The following is a 21,551-nucleotide window of genomic DNA, read 5'->3' as shown; positions in this document are numbered from 1 at the left end:
CTGCCCGATCACTTCCTTTATTGTCACACAGAGCCGGGTCTTTTTCCTACTGCTCCCAGATTCTGGGGCTGCACACAACGCTAATAAATCATGTCCCTGGTAGTGCTACCAGCATAACACCCGTGTTCTTGTAAAATGCTTGAGTCATTGGGAGCAATTTAGAGAGACCGAATTGGGAAAAATTTGTGTTGGTACTGACCCCTCTGCTGTCCCCCTCCCTGGGGAGTTACTTTTTTCTTTGTCTGCAAGGCCATATGCTATTTGTAGCTGATTACGCAGATTGGTAACCTCTTCCCAGCCTTTGTTAGTACTGCTTTGAACAGGCAACAGTGGACTCCTTATGGGGATGCATCTGGCTTCTATTCAGTGCTTCCCCACAACTGCACAGTTGAGATCGGTAACTTAGTGGTGTAGGGTATTGTGGCTGCAAACCAACACTTCACCAGTGTCACCATAAGAGATAGGAGTAGGCCATTCGGCCCCTCGAGCCTGCTCCGCCATTTAATGAGATCATGGCTGATCTGAGTTTTACCTCAATTCCATTTTCCCGCCCTTTCCCCATATCCTTTGACTCCCATGCTGATCAAAAGTTTGTCTAACTCAGCCTTGAATGTATTCAATGACTCAGCCGCCACAGCTTTTTGGGGTAAAGAATTCCAAAGATTCATGACCCTCTGGGAGAAGAAAGTCCTCCTCATTTCTGTCTTAAATGGGCGACCCCTTATTCTGAGGCTATGTCCCCTAGTTTTAGATTCCCCATGAGGGGTAACATCCTCTCAGCATCTACCCTTTAGAGTCCCCTCAGAATCTTGTATGTTTCAATAAGATCTCCTCTCATTCTTCTAAACTCCAATGAGTATAGACCCAACCTGTTCAATCTTTCCCCATAAGACAACCCTTCCATACCCGGAATCAACCTAGTGAACCTTCTCTGAACTGCCTCCAATGCAAGTATGTCCTTCCTTAAATAAGGGCACCAGAACTGTATGCAGTACTCCAGGTGTGGTCTCACCAGCACCCTGTACAGTTGTAGCATGACTTCCCTGCTTTTATACTCCATCCCCCTAGAAATAAAGGCCAATATTCCGTTTGCCTTCCAGATTACCTGTTGCACCTGTATGTTGACTTTTTGGGCCCGATATTACCATGGTTGAGGGGGGCGATAGGGCGCCCGGTGAAATCAGTCTGCCCCGCGTGCAATCGCAGGCTGATTGGAGCCACTTACCTCTTGTTCCGGGTTCCCAGCTGCTGAGCTGCGCGGCGGGCGGACTGCGCATGCGCAGTAAGGTCTGTCAACTGGAGGAGCTCTATTTAACGGGGCAGTCCTCCATTGACTGATGCTGCAAGAAATAGGAAAAATTACAGCATGGAGCAGCCCAGGGGGAAGGCTGCTCCCAGGTTTAACGATGCCTCACTCCAGCTCTTATTGGATGGGGTGAGGAGGAGGGGGAGGACAGAGATCTTCCCCCCGGTGGGCGGGAGGAAGCGGCCTGCCTCTGCCACCAAGAAGGCCTGGCTCGAGGTGGCAGAGGAGGTCACCTGCACCACCAACATATCGGCACCTGCATACAGTGCAGGAGGCGCTGCAATGACCTAAGTAGGTCAGCTGAAGTGAGTACAATTACTCATTCCCCTACACTCCGTCTGCCACATCACCGTCCCCACCCCACATCTCCTTCTGCACTGCCAACACTACTCTGTCACATCACCCCTCACACCCACTCAAAGGTCATCCTCATCTTACCTGCACTTACTCACCTCGCCAGTACTCATCCCACCACTACCACTCAACCCAATCCTCATACAATCTCATGGCTCTATCTCATACTCACCCTCTCATGCAGCTCTTTCACGGTCAGCCTCACTCAACCTGCCACTACCTGTGCTGCAGCCACAGGGCATGCATCACATTTGTGCAGTAGGCAGCGTAAGGCAAACGTGTCGTGAGCATGAAGGGGATGCACAAGGGTGTTTGAGGGTTTGTCATGGTTTTTACTTATATTTAATTTCTGATCAACTCACATTACATATTATATTGTCACCACTACTGCCATGTCTTTGCGAATCTTGTCGGGTTTGTGCAATAATGCTCTTTCCTGAGGATCCCAATGAAGACCCACATCTGATGCCACCCATTGTGTCACTGCAGAGTGGATGTAGGTGTATTTGCAGGTCTCTTTTGTGCAGACGACTGAGAGACGTCGGCGATGTCCCCGGTGGCACCCTGGAAGGATGCGAAGGAGAAGTTGTTGAGGGCAGTGGTGAATTTGACAGTGACAGGTAAGAAGATGGTGCTCGGGCCAGCCGGGAGCAGCTCGGCATGAAGGAGGCTGCAGATGTCCACGACTACATGTCGAGTGACTCTGAGCCTCCGTGTGCACTGCTGCTCAGAGAGGTCCAGGAAGCTGAGCCTCGGTCTGTGGACCCTGTGGCGAGGGTAATGCCCTCTGCGACGCATCTCTCTCTGTGGATGTGTTACAGCACTGTGTTGTGGAGCTCCACGTGTCAGAGGTAGACGGCGTGGCCGGTGAGGCTCGTGATGCTGTTCGCCCTCCGAGGAGGTCATGACTGCAGCTACGGCGGTCCCCATCCGTAAGATGTACATCTGAGGGGATCCGCAAGGTAGGTACATGTGTCTGGACACCGGGGTAAGTGTGCAAGTTGGTGAATTTTGTTGTTAGGAGGAGGCTGGTAGAGGCCAAACTTTGTCCAAAGTGGCCTCCTGCAATGAGTGAGGGTCTTCCCACCACCCCCCCACACTTGTCAAATGGACCTTTGCAGCTGCCACAGGCTGATGGCTGCAACACGTCCATTTGAACTGGGAGTGTTTCCCCCAGTAAGGGAAACAGTCCCAGTTGTTTTTAAAATCCCAACCCTCGTAAAATATCACGTTAATCAGGTCTGTAAACGACCTGAAATACCAAAATAAATACCTTAGGTGGCATCCCGCCGGCTTTTAATTGCCTGCGGGAATCCCACATGCGGGGGCTGCGCGCGCATGTCAGCGCGTAAGTGGGGAACCCCGAAATGGGGCGGTTTGGAGCCGGGCTCCCGACCCGCCCCGGGAATCCCCGATTTTCGTAGCCCCCCCGCCAGAAACGCACCCGATTGCGGGTGCGAAAATCGAGCCCTTTGTGTTTCATGTACGAGGACACCCAGATCCCTCTGTACCGCAGCATTTTGTAGTATTTCTCCATTCAAATAATATTTTGGATGACTTCACATTTTCCCACATTATATTCCATCTGCCAAATTTTTGCCCACTCGCTTAACCTGTCAGTTTCCCTTTGCAGACACTTTGTGTCCTCATCGCAACTTGCTTTTCCACCTATCTTTGTATCATCAGCAAATTTGGCCATAAGACACTCTGTTCCTTCATCCAAGTCATTGATGTATATCATAAATAGTTGAGGCCTCAGCACTGATCCCTGCGGCACCCCACTAGTTACAGATTACCATTTTGAAAATGACCCTTTTATCCCGACTCTTTGTTTTCTGTTAGTTAGTCACACCAACCACGCTGTTCCATTGCATTGACCTGAGAAGAAGAATTTAATTCTTGCTGGTTTGCATGATCTTTCACATCAATAGTGATGCAGAATGCTTTCTTTAAACAGGAAGGAAAACCCAGGGAATACCATTTTGTTCAAGTATTCCTTTTTGTAGAAGAAAATAGTCACTGTAAAATTCTTTTGATTTTCATTTAACTGCCAATTTTATTCATGTCATCGAGACCTTCAAGTAAGGTGTTTCTCCCTGCTGGTCTGCTTAGATGGCACCACTAACATAGTGTGTTTGGTGTGGTTCCGTAACAGTGGGGTGGAAGAAGTTCAAACTGGCATAAGATCCACTTGACCCAGAGAAATCATGCTGCTGACTGGGAATGCGAAATTCCGAGCCTGTGGCATGGCAGTCGAAGGTTGTGCAGATCTATAGTTCATAGTAGCTCTCCAACTTTTTGTTACGGAAGCATTTCAAGCGCTGCCCATCAGTGATGTCATTGGAGTGGCCTAGCATAGAGTCTCTCCATGGTAGCAAATAACATTGATATTTTTATTAAGATACTTTGAAGAAAAATACTCACTATAAATTTTCCTTCCCCTTTCACAACATAATTTGGTAGCTTTTCATCTCATTTGATCTCATCCTTCCAGAATATTAATCTTACTGGCTTTCCATTATAACCTTTAGTATTTTCTTAAAAAATGCAGTGTTCTGGCTTCATCAGTCCTTCCTGGAAATTTGTTCCAGCCATTGATCATCTTCTATGTCAAGAATTACTGCCTATCATTTGCCCTACACCGCTCTCTACCTGTGCTGCACTAGTGTATTTGAAAGTATTGTTCCTGGTTTTCTTTCTCTGTCCCATTAAGCATTTTTTTTAATATCTCATTGAGATTACAATTTCAGGTCATCTACCTATGCCATAGGGGTGGGATTCTAGCATGGAATCCTGGCACTCCATTCAATGCGTCTTCCATTGCAACGTAGCTGCCTTCACAAATACTTCTTGAGTAGCCTCTCCCTGCCTGCTTGGCCACTGTAGTAACATCAGTTATGGGGAAATGTACCTATGGTTTGGAGCGGTTCCTGCAAACAGCAGAGGGCCTGTATTCAAACTGGTCCGACGACTGTTCTGGAACTACTTGACTCCTGGAAGTCGCATTGTATCCTGGTAATTAAAAATTTCTTCCTCTTTTTAACTATTTGGAGGTAACGTTGGAATTCAAATTCCTTAGGCCAGGAATGATTTTGAATGCTGAACATAAAATGGACACAGACTACAGACTTAAAAAAGTGAATTTGTATTTCTACTGCATAATTCATTGATGGATCCTTGCTTTTACTCAAGTTTTGTAACAAAATATGGATAATTTTCTGTTCATGAAAATGTAGAAGCCAAAATACACTATCAAATCATGATTTATCTGTTATGCAATATGAAGACAGGAAACCATCTGTTACTAAAGCATCTATCTGATAGTCCTATTTATCTTACAGGTGATACAAAAGTAAAAAACTCTGAGGATCTTTCAGCAGAAACCATGTCCAGGTATTCAGGCAATAAAATAATTATTTTCAAACTTTCTAAACGATTCAGCATCCTAGTAATTGGGTGTCAAATTTTCTCTCTCCTACCACTTCCTTTCCCCTCCGCATTGCTGCAAGGTCATTGGGACCTTTCACAGTTTCTCAGCAACCTGTGAAATTCTCTTGTGATGTGGGCTGTTCCATCTGTTGGGATGATCTCCCAGTGTGAGGTACATCCTGACTTTTTTTACAGTTACATCCAGAACCTGAAATGTCTGTTCCAAAAAGATAGAGTGAAAATCCTAACATTGTAAATAAATAAACATATGTCCTCTGCATGATTCAAGCTGTAAAGGTGGTCTCCGTTTACTTATCTTTTCTCATTTTTGGAATTATATTAATTCTGTGGATTCACTTATTTCTTGAATTATTTAATCTGTGATTTTGGTTTAAAGTTTATTTTTTGGTAGATGGTATGTGTATATTAATAACTGTGTAGGGAAATTAAAATTGAGAAGACTTATAGGTTAGGGATATTCTCTAGTTCAATGGCTACTATTAAGTAACCTTTCAGTATAGCATCTAGAATCCTCATCTGACCATTGTATGCAGTTATGAGTGTTAATTATAATTGATAGGAACAGGGGAAGACCATTCAACCCCTCGAGCCTGTTCCATCATTCAATTAGATCATGACTGATCTGTACCCCAACTCAATTTACACCCTTTTTCTCCATATCCCTTGATATCCTTATGAAACAAAAATCTATCGATCCGAGTATTAAAAACTTTAATTGACCCAGCATCCACAGCCTTTTGGGGAGATCGTTCCAGATTTCCACCACCCTTTGTGTGAAAAGTGTTTCCTAATTTCACTCCTAATGGCCTAGCTCTAATTTTAAGATTATACCCCTTGTTCTGCATTCCCCTATCAGAGGAAATAGTTTCTCTATATCTACCCTATTGAATACCTTTAAAGACCTCAATTAGATCACCCCTCAACCGTCTAAACTCGTGGACATAGAAACCAAGTTTATGCAACCTGTTTTCATTATTTGACCCTCTAAGCCCTGGTGTCATTCTGTTGTATCTGCGGTGTAGCCCCATCAGAGCAATTATATCTTTCCTGAGCTTCAGTATCGTTTTCTGATGACTGCAGACATTCCAACTTAAACAATTCAAGTATTCATTGCCAAACTTGTTCTGTACACCACTTATCATTGAAAATATTCTACATATGCACGCATTTAAGTTTTATGTTTTGCTATGTGCATGGAGCATTTTTTAACCTCGATTGGTCTGACTCGAGGACATGTGACCTTTTCAATTGAGAAATTTGGGTGAAGGGCTAAGAACCATGTTGTAAGACATTAACCAATGCAGAAGAAAGCAGGAGAGAAGATGAACAAAATAAATGAGTGGTTGATGCTGCCAAGCTTGGGTTGTAAAAGCTTGTAGATTGTAGGGGAAGAGAAGACTAAGATGTTCTAAGGTTTTGAGTGCCTGGGAAAGAATGAGTTGGAAAAGGAGACAATACAGTGAGTCTTGATTTCAACACTGTAAGGATATATGAAGGAAGAAAAGCATGTGGGGCAGTCTCAACATAATCTGCTTCATTCCGCGATAGAACTTGTGGTGATACAGGACAATTAATATGATACTAGCCAAATCCAGAAATTTATGGGCATATGGGACGCCTGAGCTAATGTACAGTGAGTAAGAGCTTGCATTTATATAGTGCTTTTCACGTCCTCAGGATGTCCCAAAGCACTTTACAGCTAGAGTTACTTTTGAAATAAAGTCATTGTTGTTGTGTCAGCAAATATGGCAGAGCACAGCAAGGTCCCACAAACAGCAATGTGATAAATGACCAATTAATCTGTTTTGGTGGCATTGGTTGCGAGATATGTGTTGGTCAGGACCACAGGAGATTTCCCCTGCTATTCTTCAAATACTGCCATGGGATTTTGGATGTCCAGCTGGGCAGGCATAAGGAGCCTTGGTTTATGAAGAGCTAGATTGCTGTGCCATGTATAATGATGGAAATCTGTTGGGCACCAGTTTTCTGTTGACATTTAGTGTTAATTCAAACTAACAGTAACATTGAAACACCACATATGAACTTGCATGAAGGAAAAGTTTAAATTGGTGTATGGTCTACGTGCAAGTTAAGTTAATCGTTTTGTTTTCCTGGGGGAGGCCTTGTGTTTGGAATCTGGCCTGTATGCATGTCAATATGGTAGACGTTTTCTGTTATGATGAAGAATAGTGCTAGGAAGGTGAAGGGCCGATGTTGTGTCAGCATGAATGTTATTAATAACTCAAAACCATAATTTCCATCTTCATGAAACTTGATAGTCATATTTATTAAGCTAAAATTAGGATAATCTAATTTTAGATATCTGCTTTGCCCTCAACTGAATTTCCTGTCTTTGAAACTGAGAGTATGTTTGTTTTGCTATTTGGGATAAGATGTTAAATTAGGAAATACTCTGTTACCTCAATTTTTTTTAATTGTTGAAAGTTTGTGTTCAAATTTTAGACATCAGCACATTTCTACTTTTAGCACCCATTGTTTCCATCAAGCACTCCTTAGGAGTATAGCTCCTGTACCCTGCTGCTTGCAAAATACTCCTACTGCAGCAGTCTGAATATTTTCCTTTTGCACACTGGATATCCTTGGTGCCTCTTGAACAAATGTGAATTTGGTGTCGGATCCTTGCCAGTTCGGTGCTGAAATGCACCTAAACTTGCTTTGAGGAGGCTGCTTAGATGCCGGTTTTGAACTCACACCACAGAGTAAAAGGAATGTGTGTGTACCCAGCACAGTCCCGGTCTCCATGTTTGTTTTTGAAATATGTATGCTGGATGAGAATTAACAATGTTGAAATTTGAGCTCTGTGTTAGCTCTGATTCAGCAACCTATCACTCTGTCATTAGTATTGTGTTTGTCTAAATACCCTCTTTTTCTCTTTTCCCCCCGCCCCCTCAAAACACACAAACTGACATTTTAGATCATTATTACGTAGAGTGTAAAATTATTTCTTTGGAAGTATTGATTTACAGAAAGACCACGGCCAGGACACATACTGATGTGTGACAATTTCTACTGATTCAAAAGTGTGCTAGTTACAAAAGACGTTGGCTGACTTTAACACTTAAGTATCAGCTGCAGCTGACTAATGTGTCAGATGTAAACGAATGTGGTTGGGTGGGTATTCTTAATTCGAGCTCTGCTTTCATCATCATTAATTGCACTTTATTTGAGGATTTGAGTACGGCTAAACATTTCTTTGTGTTTGTTTTAAATACAGTAGATCTTGAAATATTCAGTGTTGTCTGGGAATTTGCAACTTTAAAAATAAAATCTTAAGAAAAAAGCTGACTGCTATATGCTAGCAAGATGCTAGTGGATAATGGATACATAATGAAGCAGCATTTCAGTAAATTCACTTTACTGGTGTATGGGCTCCTAAGAGCATTTGTGTTGAATGCTACTGTAACATCATCATCACTTGGCAAAAATTGGAGCAAATGATTTAGGGAATAAGTGCAACTTGCTCATCAGAATCCTTAGCATTTAGACTACCATTAGGTCCAGGGAAATTCCCATCTCCTTCAGCCAATCAATTCAGTAAGTTTTCAACTTGCACTGTGATTTTGAAACACACACCAACTTCGCAGCATTGTAAAAATATTCAAATATCAGGACTAGATTTATGTTGATATTAACCCTAAACTAAGCATTTGAAATACATTTTTAATTCCATTTTTTAAATTAAGTATTTGGATCTGCTTATCTTGTTCTTCTTCATTCTCTGTTCATTTCTATTCTCAATCTGACCTTTTTCAATTTTAATTGTACTTTATGTACTTATTCTACCCATTCTGATCTCAAAGCTAACCTTGAAACATTTTACTTACCTTCTTTCCTCTTATCCTTGGCCCCCATTATCATTTTTGGAAGTTGGAGCAGGTTTTGGAAGCTTTTTTTATTCGTTCATGGGATGTGGGCGTCGCTGGTGAGGCCGGCATTTATTGCCCATCCCTAATTGCCCTTGAGAAAGTGGTGGTCAGCTGCCGCCTTGAACCGCTTCAGTCCGTGTGGTGAAGGTTCTCCCACAGTGCTGTTAGGAAGGGTGTTCCAGGATTTTGACCCAGCGATGATGAAGGAACGGCGATATATTTCCAAGTGGGGATGGTGTGTGACTTGGAGGGGAACGTGCAGGTGGTGTTGTTCCCATGTGTCTGCTGCTCTTGTCCTTCTAGGTGGTAGAGGTCGCGGGTTTGGGAGGTGCTGTCGAAGAAGCCTTGGCGAGTTGCTGCAGTGCATCCTGTGGATGGTACACATTGCAGCCACAGTGCACCGGTGGTGAAGGGAGTGAATGCTTAGGGTAGTGGATGGGGTGCCAATCAAGCGGGCTGCTTTGTCCTGGATGGTGTCGAGCTTCTTGAGTGTTGTTGGAGCTGCACTCATCCAGGCAAGTGGAGAGTATTCCATCACACTCCTGACTTGTGCCTTGTAGATGGTGGAAAGGCTTTGGGGAGTTAGGAGGTGAGTCACTTGCCACAGAATACCCAGCCTCTGACCTGCTCTTGTAGCCAAAGTATTTATTTATATGGCTGGTCCAGTTAAGTTTCTGGTCAGTGGTGACCCCCGGGATGTTGATGGTGGGGGATTCGGCGATGGTAATGCCGTTGAATGTCAAGAGGAGGTGGTTAGACTCTCTCATTGGAGATGGTCATTGCCTGGCACTTCTCTGGCACAAATGTTACTTGCCACTTATCAGCCCAAGCCTGGATGTTGTCCAGGTCTTGCTGCATGCAGGCACGGACTGCTTCATTATCAGAGGGGTTGCGAATGGAACGGAACACTGTGCAATCATCAGCGAACATCCCCATTTCTGACCTTATGATGGAGGGACGGTCATTGGTGAAGCAGCTGAAGATGGTTGGGCCTAAGACACTGCCCTGAGGAACTCCTGCAGCAATGCCCTGGGGCTGAGATGATTGGCCTCCAACAACCACTACCATCTTCCTTTGTGCTCGATATGACTCCAGCCACTGGAGAGTTTTCCCCCTGATTCCCATTGACTTCAATTTTACTAGGGCTCCTTGGTGCCACACTTGGTCAAATGCTGCCTTGATGTCAAGGGTAGTCACTCTCACCTCACCTATGGAATTCAGCTCTTTTGTCCATGTTTGGACCAAGGCTGTAATGAGTTCTGGAGCCGAGTGGTCCTGGCGGAACCCAAACTGAGCACCGGTGAGCAGGTTATTGGTGAGTAAGTGCTGCTTGATAGTACTGTCGACGACACCTTCCATCACTTTGCTGATGATTGAGAGTAGACTGATGAGGCGGTAATTGGCCAGATTGGATTTGTCCTGCTTTTTGTGGACAGGACATACCAGTTTCAACTGAAGTTTTCAGTCATTCAAAAGCCCAAAATAAAACATGGTCAAATCTTTGGTTTGTTTCTATGCATCAAAGATGGAAGGTGCCCTGTCTCTGGGGACTACCAATAAACTGGTTCCCAGAGCCTGACAGTGCCATGAGGAAGTAAACTTGTCAATGGAACTGGAAGGGTTAATATAAAACTTTAACTTAAAATTTCAAACACTCCTGTTCACATCTCTCTCGTTTTCTTTTGTCTGAGCATTCCTTGTTCTACTTTCCATTCTGGAGGTGGGAGAAACTTGATCAAAATTTGGCCTCAGATTGGCTGAAAAAGGTTGTTCATTTTCAGCTCATTAATACCACAAGTCTAAAGATTAGCATAGTTACGTATCAGACACAATTAGTCAATGTTTCGCATTTTGTTCATTAAACCAGAAAGAAATGCTATGGGATAAGTTATCTAGACAGTGGGCTATTGAGTCCAGTTGCACCTAGATTAGACAACTCATCTGGACATAGTAAGGATTAAAATGGTCTGTACGTCAGCTTCATTTGAGCTTTGAGAATGCTGCTGTGTAAAAATTCCTTTTTCCTTTACAGAGACGTTGGAAATATAGTTGAAACTCTATATGGTGCAAATCCTCCCCCAATTCTGTTGATTGGCCATAGTATGGGTGGAGCAATAGCAGTTCATACTGCAGCAAAGAACCTGGTGCCATCTCTTCTGGCCCTCTGTGTGATTGATGTAGTAGAAGGTGGGTTATTTAAATTACTATATGAAATTTTAAAAATCATAGTTTCCTTTGTGTTTCATTTAAAAGTAGATATAAGTAGATCCTGAGTAACAGCTCTCTTAAACCACCAGTACAACATAGAGAACTTCAGTTAGCAAAGTTATTGTCTATTAGTGTGTGTATAAATGAAGTTTCACTTAGCATTTTGTAACTTTTTTTGAAAAAACATTTCTAGGTACAGCGATGGATGCTTTAAACAGCATGCAAACGTTTTTACGGAGTCGGCCTAAAGTATTCAACTCTGTTGAAAATGCCATAGAATGGAGGTGAGATTTCTTTACCTGTCTGAATGCAAGTAGCTCCTCCCTTTCTCTTTTTCTATGGGACATCCTCCATAACAAGTAGTCTGTGTCAATCAAAGGGCAAGAGCGCCAGGATCATGGAGTCTGTAACAATCATTCCAGTGTTGACCCAACAGGAGGTGAATTTGCAGTAGAACAATTCAGCAATCTTATCATCCAAAGTGGAGTGTTTACCATAATGTAGCAGTCCATTTAGAGGCTTGGGCAAGAATTGGCCATCCTCTTCTCCAATATTTTTTTTTAATTTTTTTTTATTCGTTCATGGGATGTGGGCGTTGCTGGCAAGGCCGGCATTTATTGCCCATCCCTAATTGCCCTCGAGAAGGTGGTGGTGAGCCGCCTTCTTGAACCGCTGCAGTCCGTGTGGTGACGGTTCTCCCACAATGCTGTTAGGAAGGGAGTTCCAGGATTTTGACCCAGCGACAATGAAGGAACGGCGATATATTTCCAAGTCGGGATGGTGTGTGACTTGGAGGGGAACGTGCAGGTGGTGTTGTTCCCATGCGCCTGCTGCCCTTGTCCTTCTAGGTGGTAGAGGTCGCGGGTTTGGGAGGTGCTGTCGAAGAAGCCTTGGCGAGTTGCTGCAGTGTATCCTGTGGATGGTGCACACTGCAGCCACAGTGCGCCGGTGGTGAAGGGAGTGAATGTTTAGGGTGGTGGATGGGGTGCCAATCAAGCGGGCTGCTTTATCTTGGATGGTGTCGAGCTTCTTGAGTGTTGTTGGAGCTGCACTCATCCAGGCAAGTGGAGAGTATTCCATCAGACTCCTGACTTGTGCCTTGTAGATAGTGGAAAGGCTTTGGGGAGTCAGGAGATGAGTCACTCGCCGCAGAATACCCAGCCTCTGACCTGCTCTCGTAGCCACAGTATTTATATGGCTGGTGCAGTTCAGTTTCTGGTCAATGGTGACCCCCAGGATGTTGATGGTGGGGGATTCGGCGATGGTAATGCCGTTGAATGTCAAGGGGAGGTGGTTAGACTCTCTCTTGTTGGAGATGGTCATTGCCAGGCACTTATCTGGCGCGAATGTTACTTGCCATCTATGGTAAGTGGCCATCTCTGGGTGGGAGGTGGGCACTTTGGGAGTTTCTTGAGCCATAGGTCAAATTTGAACTATACAAGATATGGCTTTGTAAACATGTAAAGATAATGGGAGTGACTTTCAACTTGGGAATGCCCATTTCATCTCCAAAAAATAATCACTACGGTACTGAAAGTCGGGTTGCGATCTCGCACACCTGTTTTCACGCACAGAATTCACCTGTCACCACGCTAAATTGTTTTAAGACCCAAGCACCCTTTTCAACAGCTCTGGTGTTCTATTTGCCAATTGTAAATCAGTCACAGAAATCAGGGGCATGAATGATGGAGTGTGAATTTCTAGGGATATTTAAAAGGATCATCAGCTGCTTTCAGGTTGGACTGCTAGTATCCTGCTTTTGAACGTTTTGGGAGTTTTAGCTGCTGGAACTGACTAATTGTTTGTGAAAATAATTTGGTGAGTCAGTAGAAGTTCTGGCAAACTTCTGATAGTTTCAGCTGCAGGGAGAAGAGGCAGAAAGAATGCAGCTCGCAGGAGGCTTTACACCACATGACTGTACAGACTCAGAACCTCTTGCCTGCAGTTCACCGAGGAGCAGTGCGTGAGGAGGCTCCACCTTACTAAGCAGGCTGTTACAGAGCTCTGTTACCTGCTGCAGCACCAATTGCCAGCACGGGGTCACGTACATCCTTGCCTGTGGCTGATAGTCACTGTTGCCCTAAACTTTTATGCCTCAGGATCATTCCAGTCTGCGGCAGGTGACGTCTGCAACATCAGCCAATCACCTCTGCAGGTTTGTATTCACCAGACTTCAAAGCCATTAACTTCATATCCTTCCCCATGGATGCCATGAAGCAGGAAATCAGGGCTTTGGGTTTTACCAGGATTGCAGGCTTCACCTAGGTGGGGCACACACATAGCCTTGCGTGCTCCAGTAGAAGAGCCTGGAATCTACATAAATAAGCAGCGATTTCATTCACTGAACGTCCAGCTGGTGTGTGGCAACATACTTTGCATCATGCAGCTCTGTGCCAGGTTTCCTGGTAGCTGCCATGATGTCTTCATCCTGCGCCAGACCTCAAATCTCCTCTCTTTCACCCCAAGCAATGGGGCACAGGCTGGCTGCTTGGAGAAAAAGGCTATCCTCTCCAAACCTGGCTAATGACACCTCTCAGGAACCTGAGCACAGATGCAGAAATGGGGTACAGTTCGTGCCATGTCTCCATTTGAGCTCTGATGGAACAGACTATAAGCCTCCTGAAGTAACGTTTCTGCTGTCAAGAAAGGTAAGATGGTATCCTGCAGAATAGCCCTCAGAGTCTTCAGGATGTCATTGTCTGCTGCACGTTGCACAACTTTGACATCAAGAGGGGCCAATCCATTGAGCCAGCTGTAGAATATTTTCTTAATGATTAGCGACTAGGAACTTTGGAGGAGCAAAGGGATTTGTGTGTCCAGATACTCTAAAAGCTAGCACACGAGTACAAAAAGTCATCAAAAAGGCTAATGGAATGTTGGCCTTTATCTCAAGCGAGCTGGAATACAAAGAAGAGAAAGTTGTGCTTCGGTTGTACAGAGCCTTGGTCCGAACCCATGTGGAATACTGTGTTCAGTTTTGGGCACTGAACCTCAGGCCTTGGAGGGGGTACAGCGCAAATTTGTTAGAATGATATCAGGGCATAAAGGGTTAAAATATGAGGATAGGTTGTATTCCCTTGAATTTAGAAAGTTGAGGGGTGACCTAATTGAGGTGTTTAAAATGATAAAAGGATTTGGTAGGGTAGATACAGAGAACTTATTTGCTTCAGTGGGGGAATCCAGAACAAGGGGGCACAGTCTTAAAATTAGCTCTAGGCCATGTGGGAGTGAGCTCAGGATGCACTTTTTTACGCAAAGGGTAGTGGAAATCTTGAATTCCTGTAGTGCCACTATGAATGATAAACTATAATATAACAGGATAGTGGTAAATGCTAGCATTAGAAGTAACATACATGGACCATATAATTTTAGTGTAATGAAATGCAAATTAACTCTCAATAAACTTGTAATATCACATGAATATTTAATCTTGCAGCATCAGCATTATCACGCATCAGTGACGTGGAGTGCTGTGAAAAAGCTGCAGAATGGAATTTGAATCTGTCAGTATCTATAATATAAAAAAGTGACTTACAATGCAGTAATCATTGAGTATTCTCTAGGTATGATATTACTAATTACTTACTAAAACTTTATCTTAGAAAGTGGCCCAAAACCTAGGTGTATGCATTATGTGCATTTTTTTAAAAAGGAAATGAAAACCGCACATTTTGGAAAATCACACTAATTCTGTAAAATTTTCCTTTTCCTGGTGGTAGATTATTCATCACAGCAGAGTTTTATTCTGACCATTTTCACTTTCAAGCAGTACTCACTGGAGAGTCATCACATACAGGAAACCTGGCTGATTCCCCTCTCCCCTCCACCCCCCCCCCCCCCACCACCACCATTGCCCCAGCCTTAGGATACTAGAAATTAATTTAACAGCCCTACTGTTACCACAGCTGAGATGACCAAACTCAACACAGATCAGGGGAAAGAGCTTTAACTAATTTGTTTGCATAGTCAACACCAAATATGGTTCCCTTACCTGCTGAGTTGTCAGGAGAGCCTTTGTCATAGCAGCCTTGCTGTTCCTTCCTTTCACTACTTGTTTTATGGACATCCACATCTGCTGTTGTACCCTTCTGTAAATGTCACCACTCTAGTTTTCACTGAAGTCCATCCTACAACAGAGTCTCCGCAGCAGGTGTACATATAATGGCTGTTCTTAGATGATCACTGTAAAGGCACTTCATGCAATTTTGTATTGTTCACTCCATTCAGCTGATGCCAAATTGTACATCATTTTATCCCCTGATTTTCATGATGCTGTTGGTGAAAATGTATGCCATTCAATCATTTAGCAATTAACAATATACAAATGTAATGCAATTGCCCAAGCAAAGAAGCCATGTCATTGTTCAAATTGGCATGACGTGGCTGTAAATGCACAAAACGACAATTGAGAAATTATACAGGAGACTACACTTCAACAAGATGGAATTTTGTATGTTTGAATATAATTTTAAAAAATAATTTTTCTGTCCATACTGCATGACTTTGCTGAGATGTAGGCCAGAATTGTTACTCAAGCTGAAGAAATACCTATAACTGTCATAAGAATATCAACTACCTTAACCATTCTGCAGAATGTAAATCGGAACACAGCAGTAATGATTACCTCGCACTATCTACAGAAGGTCACCAAGAAAATTGCTTGTCAGGCTAGAGGAAATAATTGTTCAGATATTCCAGCTGAGATGGGATGGCAGCACTACTTCCTCCTTGTGGCAGCTGTGAAAACTGGTAAGTGAGAGTAAACTTCTGTATTGACCATCTCAACTTTATGGAGGTATGGGGAGGAGAGGGTGGGTATCCCGATGCACCTCTTTTGATATTGTAAAGCAATGAAACCTTTCTGGTTTGAGGTAATGTGGATTCTCTGACATAATTGAAATCTGTAAAGTTATATTCCTGGTTTACGTAAACACTCAGAGAATGAAAAAAATGTTCAAAGTGTTACTGCCAAAAGATTTGATTTTTTTTTGGAGTGCAATTCATATAATTCACCACTGTGAACCAAGTGGAATAATATGAATCTGGAAAGGGAGGCATCAGATGTTCAGGACGCTCTGAGGGATTGAGGACAAATACTTTAATCTTAAAGAGGTACAGTATGAGATAGAAGGATTGTGTGAGACACCATTGTAGCCTCTCCAAAAATGTGGAGGTGATGGGGAAACCCAGAGTGTTAATATGTTTCACTAACTCAAGAGCTAATCACCAAGGAATTTGTTTTTTGGGAGGGAAAAGATTTTTTAAAATAATTTTGTTTACGATCATAAATTTATATTCTCTCAAAAGTTTTAAAAAGCCCACAGTTGTATGCATGTTAGCAATATATGTAGTAAATTCTTGGAACTCCTCAACTAGTAATGACCATTAATTATCCAGCCTAATTTATTGTGTTTTAGATATATAAATACTTCCTTTGTTTCCTGTAATAACAATACTGTAAACAAATCAAAAGTCCATGCAGAGTTTGAAGTCTAATGATATGAATTCTCTCTCGTGTCTTTACAGATAAATCCATCCCAAGCACCACTGAATCAATGCAGAATGTAATTCAACAATTGCATAGGATATTGAATATACCCTAAATATAGCAGATACTGACATCTCTCCTGAGGAGGAAGGAGTGGTGTGAACACTCAAAATCTGGTATCCAGACAGGTGACAGTGCTGTTAAGAGGCAAGAAGATACATCACCGTTGTCTGGTTCCTTCACTGAGTCGTCTCTGTACTCCAATGTAGAAGCCATATGCAGAACCCCCGGAGGTATATCAGCCTGATTGGGTACTGCTCTGCACCTGTTTGATATTTACAGTATGCTGGATGAGCCTATGTACCTGCTATATGAGGAAATGAAAAATGTGCATGCTACTGTGTACAACAACACTAAATGCACAATGACATGAGACAGTTACATGCAGTTATGCAATTTCTGTTGGGCTCAATTGGTGGAACAGGTTGGTGCTCCAATCAACCTACTCTATACAATGAAGAAAATCACCAGGTTGCCTCTACCCTGCTGCTTCTTTGGTGTTCCCTTGAGTCCATTGAAGGCCAGTCTATGGAAATATGGGGCCAGTTTTGAATTCCTTTCTTTGATCCTCAGGTTGATATGCTCTCCGAATCCAAGTTTCGACCCGTGCAAGAGTTTTCCAGTGGCTGCTTTCAAAGTTCATCTGCCAATCCTGAGAGATAGATGTGAAAAGTAAAATAGACATATTTTAAATATAAACTGCATCCCCTGTGGCAATGCTCACTGAGAATTTTTTAAAACTTAATTGAGTATATAAATCTTGTCCTAAACTCATTCTAGTTATTCCTCTCAGTATTGAGCTTATCATTAGAGTCCCAGATTTCCGAAGACCTCTGCTTCTATACATTGGCTTTGACGTAAATTGAGTCTCCGGCTTGTCCAGGTCTACGTATATCGAGAACAATTTGACTAAGAAGCTTATCATATTTCACTCACATCGTATTATAATAAAAACCATCTTATTATCAGTAACCTCCCTCTCGGTCTGAACCTGGGAAGGAACTGTCATGGCTGCTGAATTTAATTTTGATAAAATTTGATTTTTTTCCCCCCATGAATTTAATGGGGTTTTTTTGCAATGCATTTGGTGAGACAACCAAAGCATAAAAAAACACTCTACATACATAAGAAAGAAGGTATAGTTAGATCGTTTCAATTTTAAAAATGTCTTTTTTAACATTGTGGTTGATAAAAGCAAAGAAAATAGGATTTCTTCAAATTGGAGAAGAACAATATAATTTTTGAGGTTCACATTTATATTTCAAGTCTAATCAAATGATGAATGATATAGTCACATACGTGGCATGTATGTATATGTCACAAATATAAGAATATGTTTACTGATACTGTTCATAACTGATACAAGTAAACTGCTTTTTCCCTCACTTTTGTGTTTCTTCCCCACCACCCCCACCCCAAGCCCCATGCTAGTTCTTTATTCTGAATCCACATATTGTTTAGAAGGATAGCTCTTCTACTCCAACGTTAAATTTGTTAATTCCTGCAAAATAGTTGCTACCCTTTTATACTATTGGTCTTCTAGGTCCTATTTTCATGCAGAAGGTGACTGGTATGCTCTAATCAGGATAAATTTTGAGTTTTGTGCAAAAGCTGTTGCAAATGTTAATATTCCATTGAAGACACTGCAGAAACGGTACAATATTTGGGACAAACTAACTTTGTTGCTGTAACTCATTTATGTTACTTGATATATCATCATGCAACATTATGGGGAAAATACATGAGGAATTCCGTTTGCTGTACAAGAATATATATTGACCTAAATCTGTTAGTTAACACAGTCCAAACTTATAGGTTACATAACGCATGCAGTGTTACTTGAGGCCCGGTTTCTGTTTTTAGTCATGTGGTGGCATTTAACACTATGTTAAAACACATTTGGAAAATGTAGCTTGGCATGAACATTTCCTCAATAAGTGTTGCTGCCATGGGTATTAGTCAAAGACTGACTACACTCTAGTTTTAGAATGTGACTCGCAACCTGAATTGAGCATCGGGTTGAACAGTGACATCACATGTGCCAAATTTCACCTTTTGGGGCTGATTTCTCTCAATGAAAACATCAAACCACTGAATTTTAAAACTTGTATATTCAAGAGGTTGCATGCTAATATATATCTTATGAAGCCAATGTACACATGGTGCTTGCAAGAGGCATATGTCGATACGTTATGGTTTCTTGGTATGGTTCGTGGGGAAAATGAGTGTCAGAATAGATAGAATAAGGTGTGTTAGAAATAAATTAGAAGTTAAAATAAAAATAGAATGGTGAGGTAAGACAGAAAATGGGAAGATTTAAGATGTTTTACATTTTGCATTTATACAAAGAGATTATTTTGAATTTTTATTTTGGTTGTATAAAGCTGCTGCTGACATTGGAGTATGGTAGTGTATTGGTTATGTTACTGGACTAAAAATCCAGAGAATGTGAGCTCAAGTACCACCATGGTAGTTTGAGAATTTTAATTCAGATTTAAAAAGCCGTATTTCAGTCAAAGTGACCATGAAGCTGTTGGATTGTCATAAAATGGTTCAGTAATGTCCTTTTAGGGAAAGAAAGCTGCTGTCCTTACCCGGTCTGGCTTACATGTGACTCCAGTCTCACATCAAAGTGGTTGGCTCATAAATGCTGTTTGACGTGGCCTAACAAGCCATTCAGTTCAGGACAACTAGGGAATGGGCATCTAACTCTGGCCTTGCAAAGCTACACCCACACTCTGAATAAAATTCATTTAAAAAAAGCTTTATTACTGTAATAGTACTTATTTTAGCAATGCAGTGTAATTTAAGAGCGCCTAAAATGTCTCCGCTTCCCCACTCTCCACCCTCAATTTTATCCCCTCCTCTGAAGGTGGTGACTCGTGCTTGACATATGCTTCCATGGGGGCAGCATCTAGTGTAAGTGTTCAAATATAATGCTAGACAATAAATATCAGGAGACAATTGGGAAAATGGTAGCTGAGGCCAGTCCTATTTTACAAATGACTCCCAACACATGCACATTTTCCAGCACGAGATATGATCAGTAACAGGAACTCTGGCTGATTTTTCCCTTCTTAGTCTGGGGACAATGAAGCCATTTGTAGTGGCCCCACTACTGAACCAGCTGAGATCAGTTAACTCAAAATAGACTAATCTTCCTTGATTTGTATAGGTCAGTACCACACCATGTAGTGCAGTTTATGTACTGGCCCATTGCGATACCTCCAATGCTTGAAGTCTAAGGATTAAAACTACGTCAGTTTGACTCAGTGGTAGCACTTTCTTCTGCGGCTGACACTTCCACGTGGTACTGATGGAATGCTGCATTATTAGGGTTCTGTCTTTCTGATACAATATTTAACCAAGGCCCCGTCTGCCAGTTCAGATGGATGTAAAAGATTCCATAACATTATTCGAAGACGAGCATGGGAACACTCCCAGCGTCCTGGTCAATATCCCTCAATCATTACCGCCAAAACAGGTCTTTTATCTCACTGTTGTTTGTGGGACCGTGCTGTGAGTGTATGTCTACATAACAGTAGCGCTTCAAAAGTAATTCATTGGCTGTGAAGTACGTTTGCACGTCCTGAGGATGTGAGAGGTAGTACATAAATACAAATTATTTCTTTCTTTACGTGAGCTTATGATGTGATGTGTATATACCTGATTACCTTTGAGGGTGAGTTTACTAAAACATGAACATATCATGTGATTTTAGAATACATAATCCCTGTTCCTTCAGATTGGGAGGTTTAATGGTCACAGTGTCACATTGGGTTTATTTTTTAGTAAATTACTATTTATCTGCTTCTGTTCTTTCTATGTTGCTTTGGGAATAATCAGAAGCATTTGACTGATGCATATGGCATTAAGCTGGTGATGTATATGACTCATTTTAATGGAAGCTGTTTTATTCAAGTTTCTACTTTTTTCCAGTGTGAAAAGTGGTCAGATACGAAATCTGGAATCAGCAAGAGTGTCCATGGTTGGTCAAATAAAACGGTAAGTTTTTTTTTATAATTCCTTATCAACAAAGTCTCTGACTATCATACAGTTTTTGCAGGAAAGTAAATTAGGTTTTCGCTAACAAACTTTGTTTCTGTGTAGTACTTTGAGTCTCTTAAATTCCTCTTTAGAATTCCATAATTATTTTCTTAAGGTAATTGATGTTTGCCATAACAACTTGCATTTATATAGAGCCTTTAACGTAGAAAGAAGTCTTGAGGCATTTCATAGAGACGTAGGGGGAAAAATGACGCCAGCCAAACATGGGGTGACCAAAAGCTTGGTCAAAAAAGTTGAGTTTTAAGGAGGGCCTTAAAAAAAAAAAAGAAGGAGTGGTTTAGGGAAGAAATTCCAGCATTTGGGGCATAGGCAGCTGAAGGCACAAGTGCCATGGAAGGATTTAAACGCAAGGGTGAGAATTTTAAATTTGAGGCGTTGGTGGACCAGGAGCCAATGTAGATCAGCGAGGACAGGGGTGATGAACTAGCGGGACATGGTATGGCATAGCATATGAGCAGCTGAGTTGGATGAGCTGAAGTTTACAGATGGTGAAGAATGGGAGGTCAGGCAGGGGAGCATTGGAATAGTCAAGTTTGGAGGTGACAACGTCATGGATGAGGGTTCCAGTAGCAGATAGGCTGAAGTTGTGGTGGAGGCAGGTGATGTTACAGAGGTAGAAGTAGGCAGTCTGTGTGAAAGAGAGGATTTGGGATCAGAAGCTGAACTCGAGGGCAAATGGAACGCCGAGGTTGCGAACAGTCTAGTTAAACTTGACAGCGCCTGGGGAGGG

The 21,551-nt window shown here is 42.2% G+C and overlaps 1 protein-coding gene across 1 annotated transcript in view; it reads left to right on the top strand.

The window, feature by feature from the left end:
- Positions 1–21,551, top strand: part of ppme1 (protein phosphatase methylesterase 1) — a 50,511-nt gene that overhangs the window by 16,647 nt on the left and 12,313 nt on the right. Inside the window, exons 5-8 of the mRNA XM_067985840.1 lie at positions 5,002–5,053; positions 11,030–11,184; positions 11,399–11,489; positions 20,693–20,758. Coding sequence (XP_067841941.1) covers positions 5,002–5,053; positions 11,030–11,184; positions 11,399–11,489; positions 20,693–20,758 — 364 coding nt within the window. The remainder of the gene's footprint in view (positions 1–5,001; positions 5,054–11,029; positions 11,185–11,398; positions 11,490–20,692; positions 20,759–21,551) is intronic.

The sequence above is a fragment of the Heptranchias perlo genome, chromosome 6 (assembly GCF_035084215.1).
Source record: "Heptranchias perlo isolate sHepPer1 chromosome 6, sHepPer1.hap1, whole genome shotgun sequence".
NCBI lineage: Eukaryota > Metazoa > Chordata > Chondrichthyes > Hexanchiformes > Hexanchidae > Heptranchias > Heptranchias perlo.
Note: the sequence above shows the minus strand (reverse complement) of the source record. Positions and strands in the feature narration are given on the sequence as shown.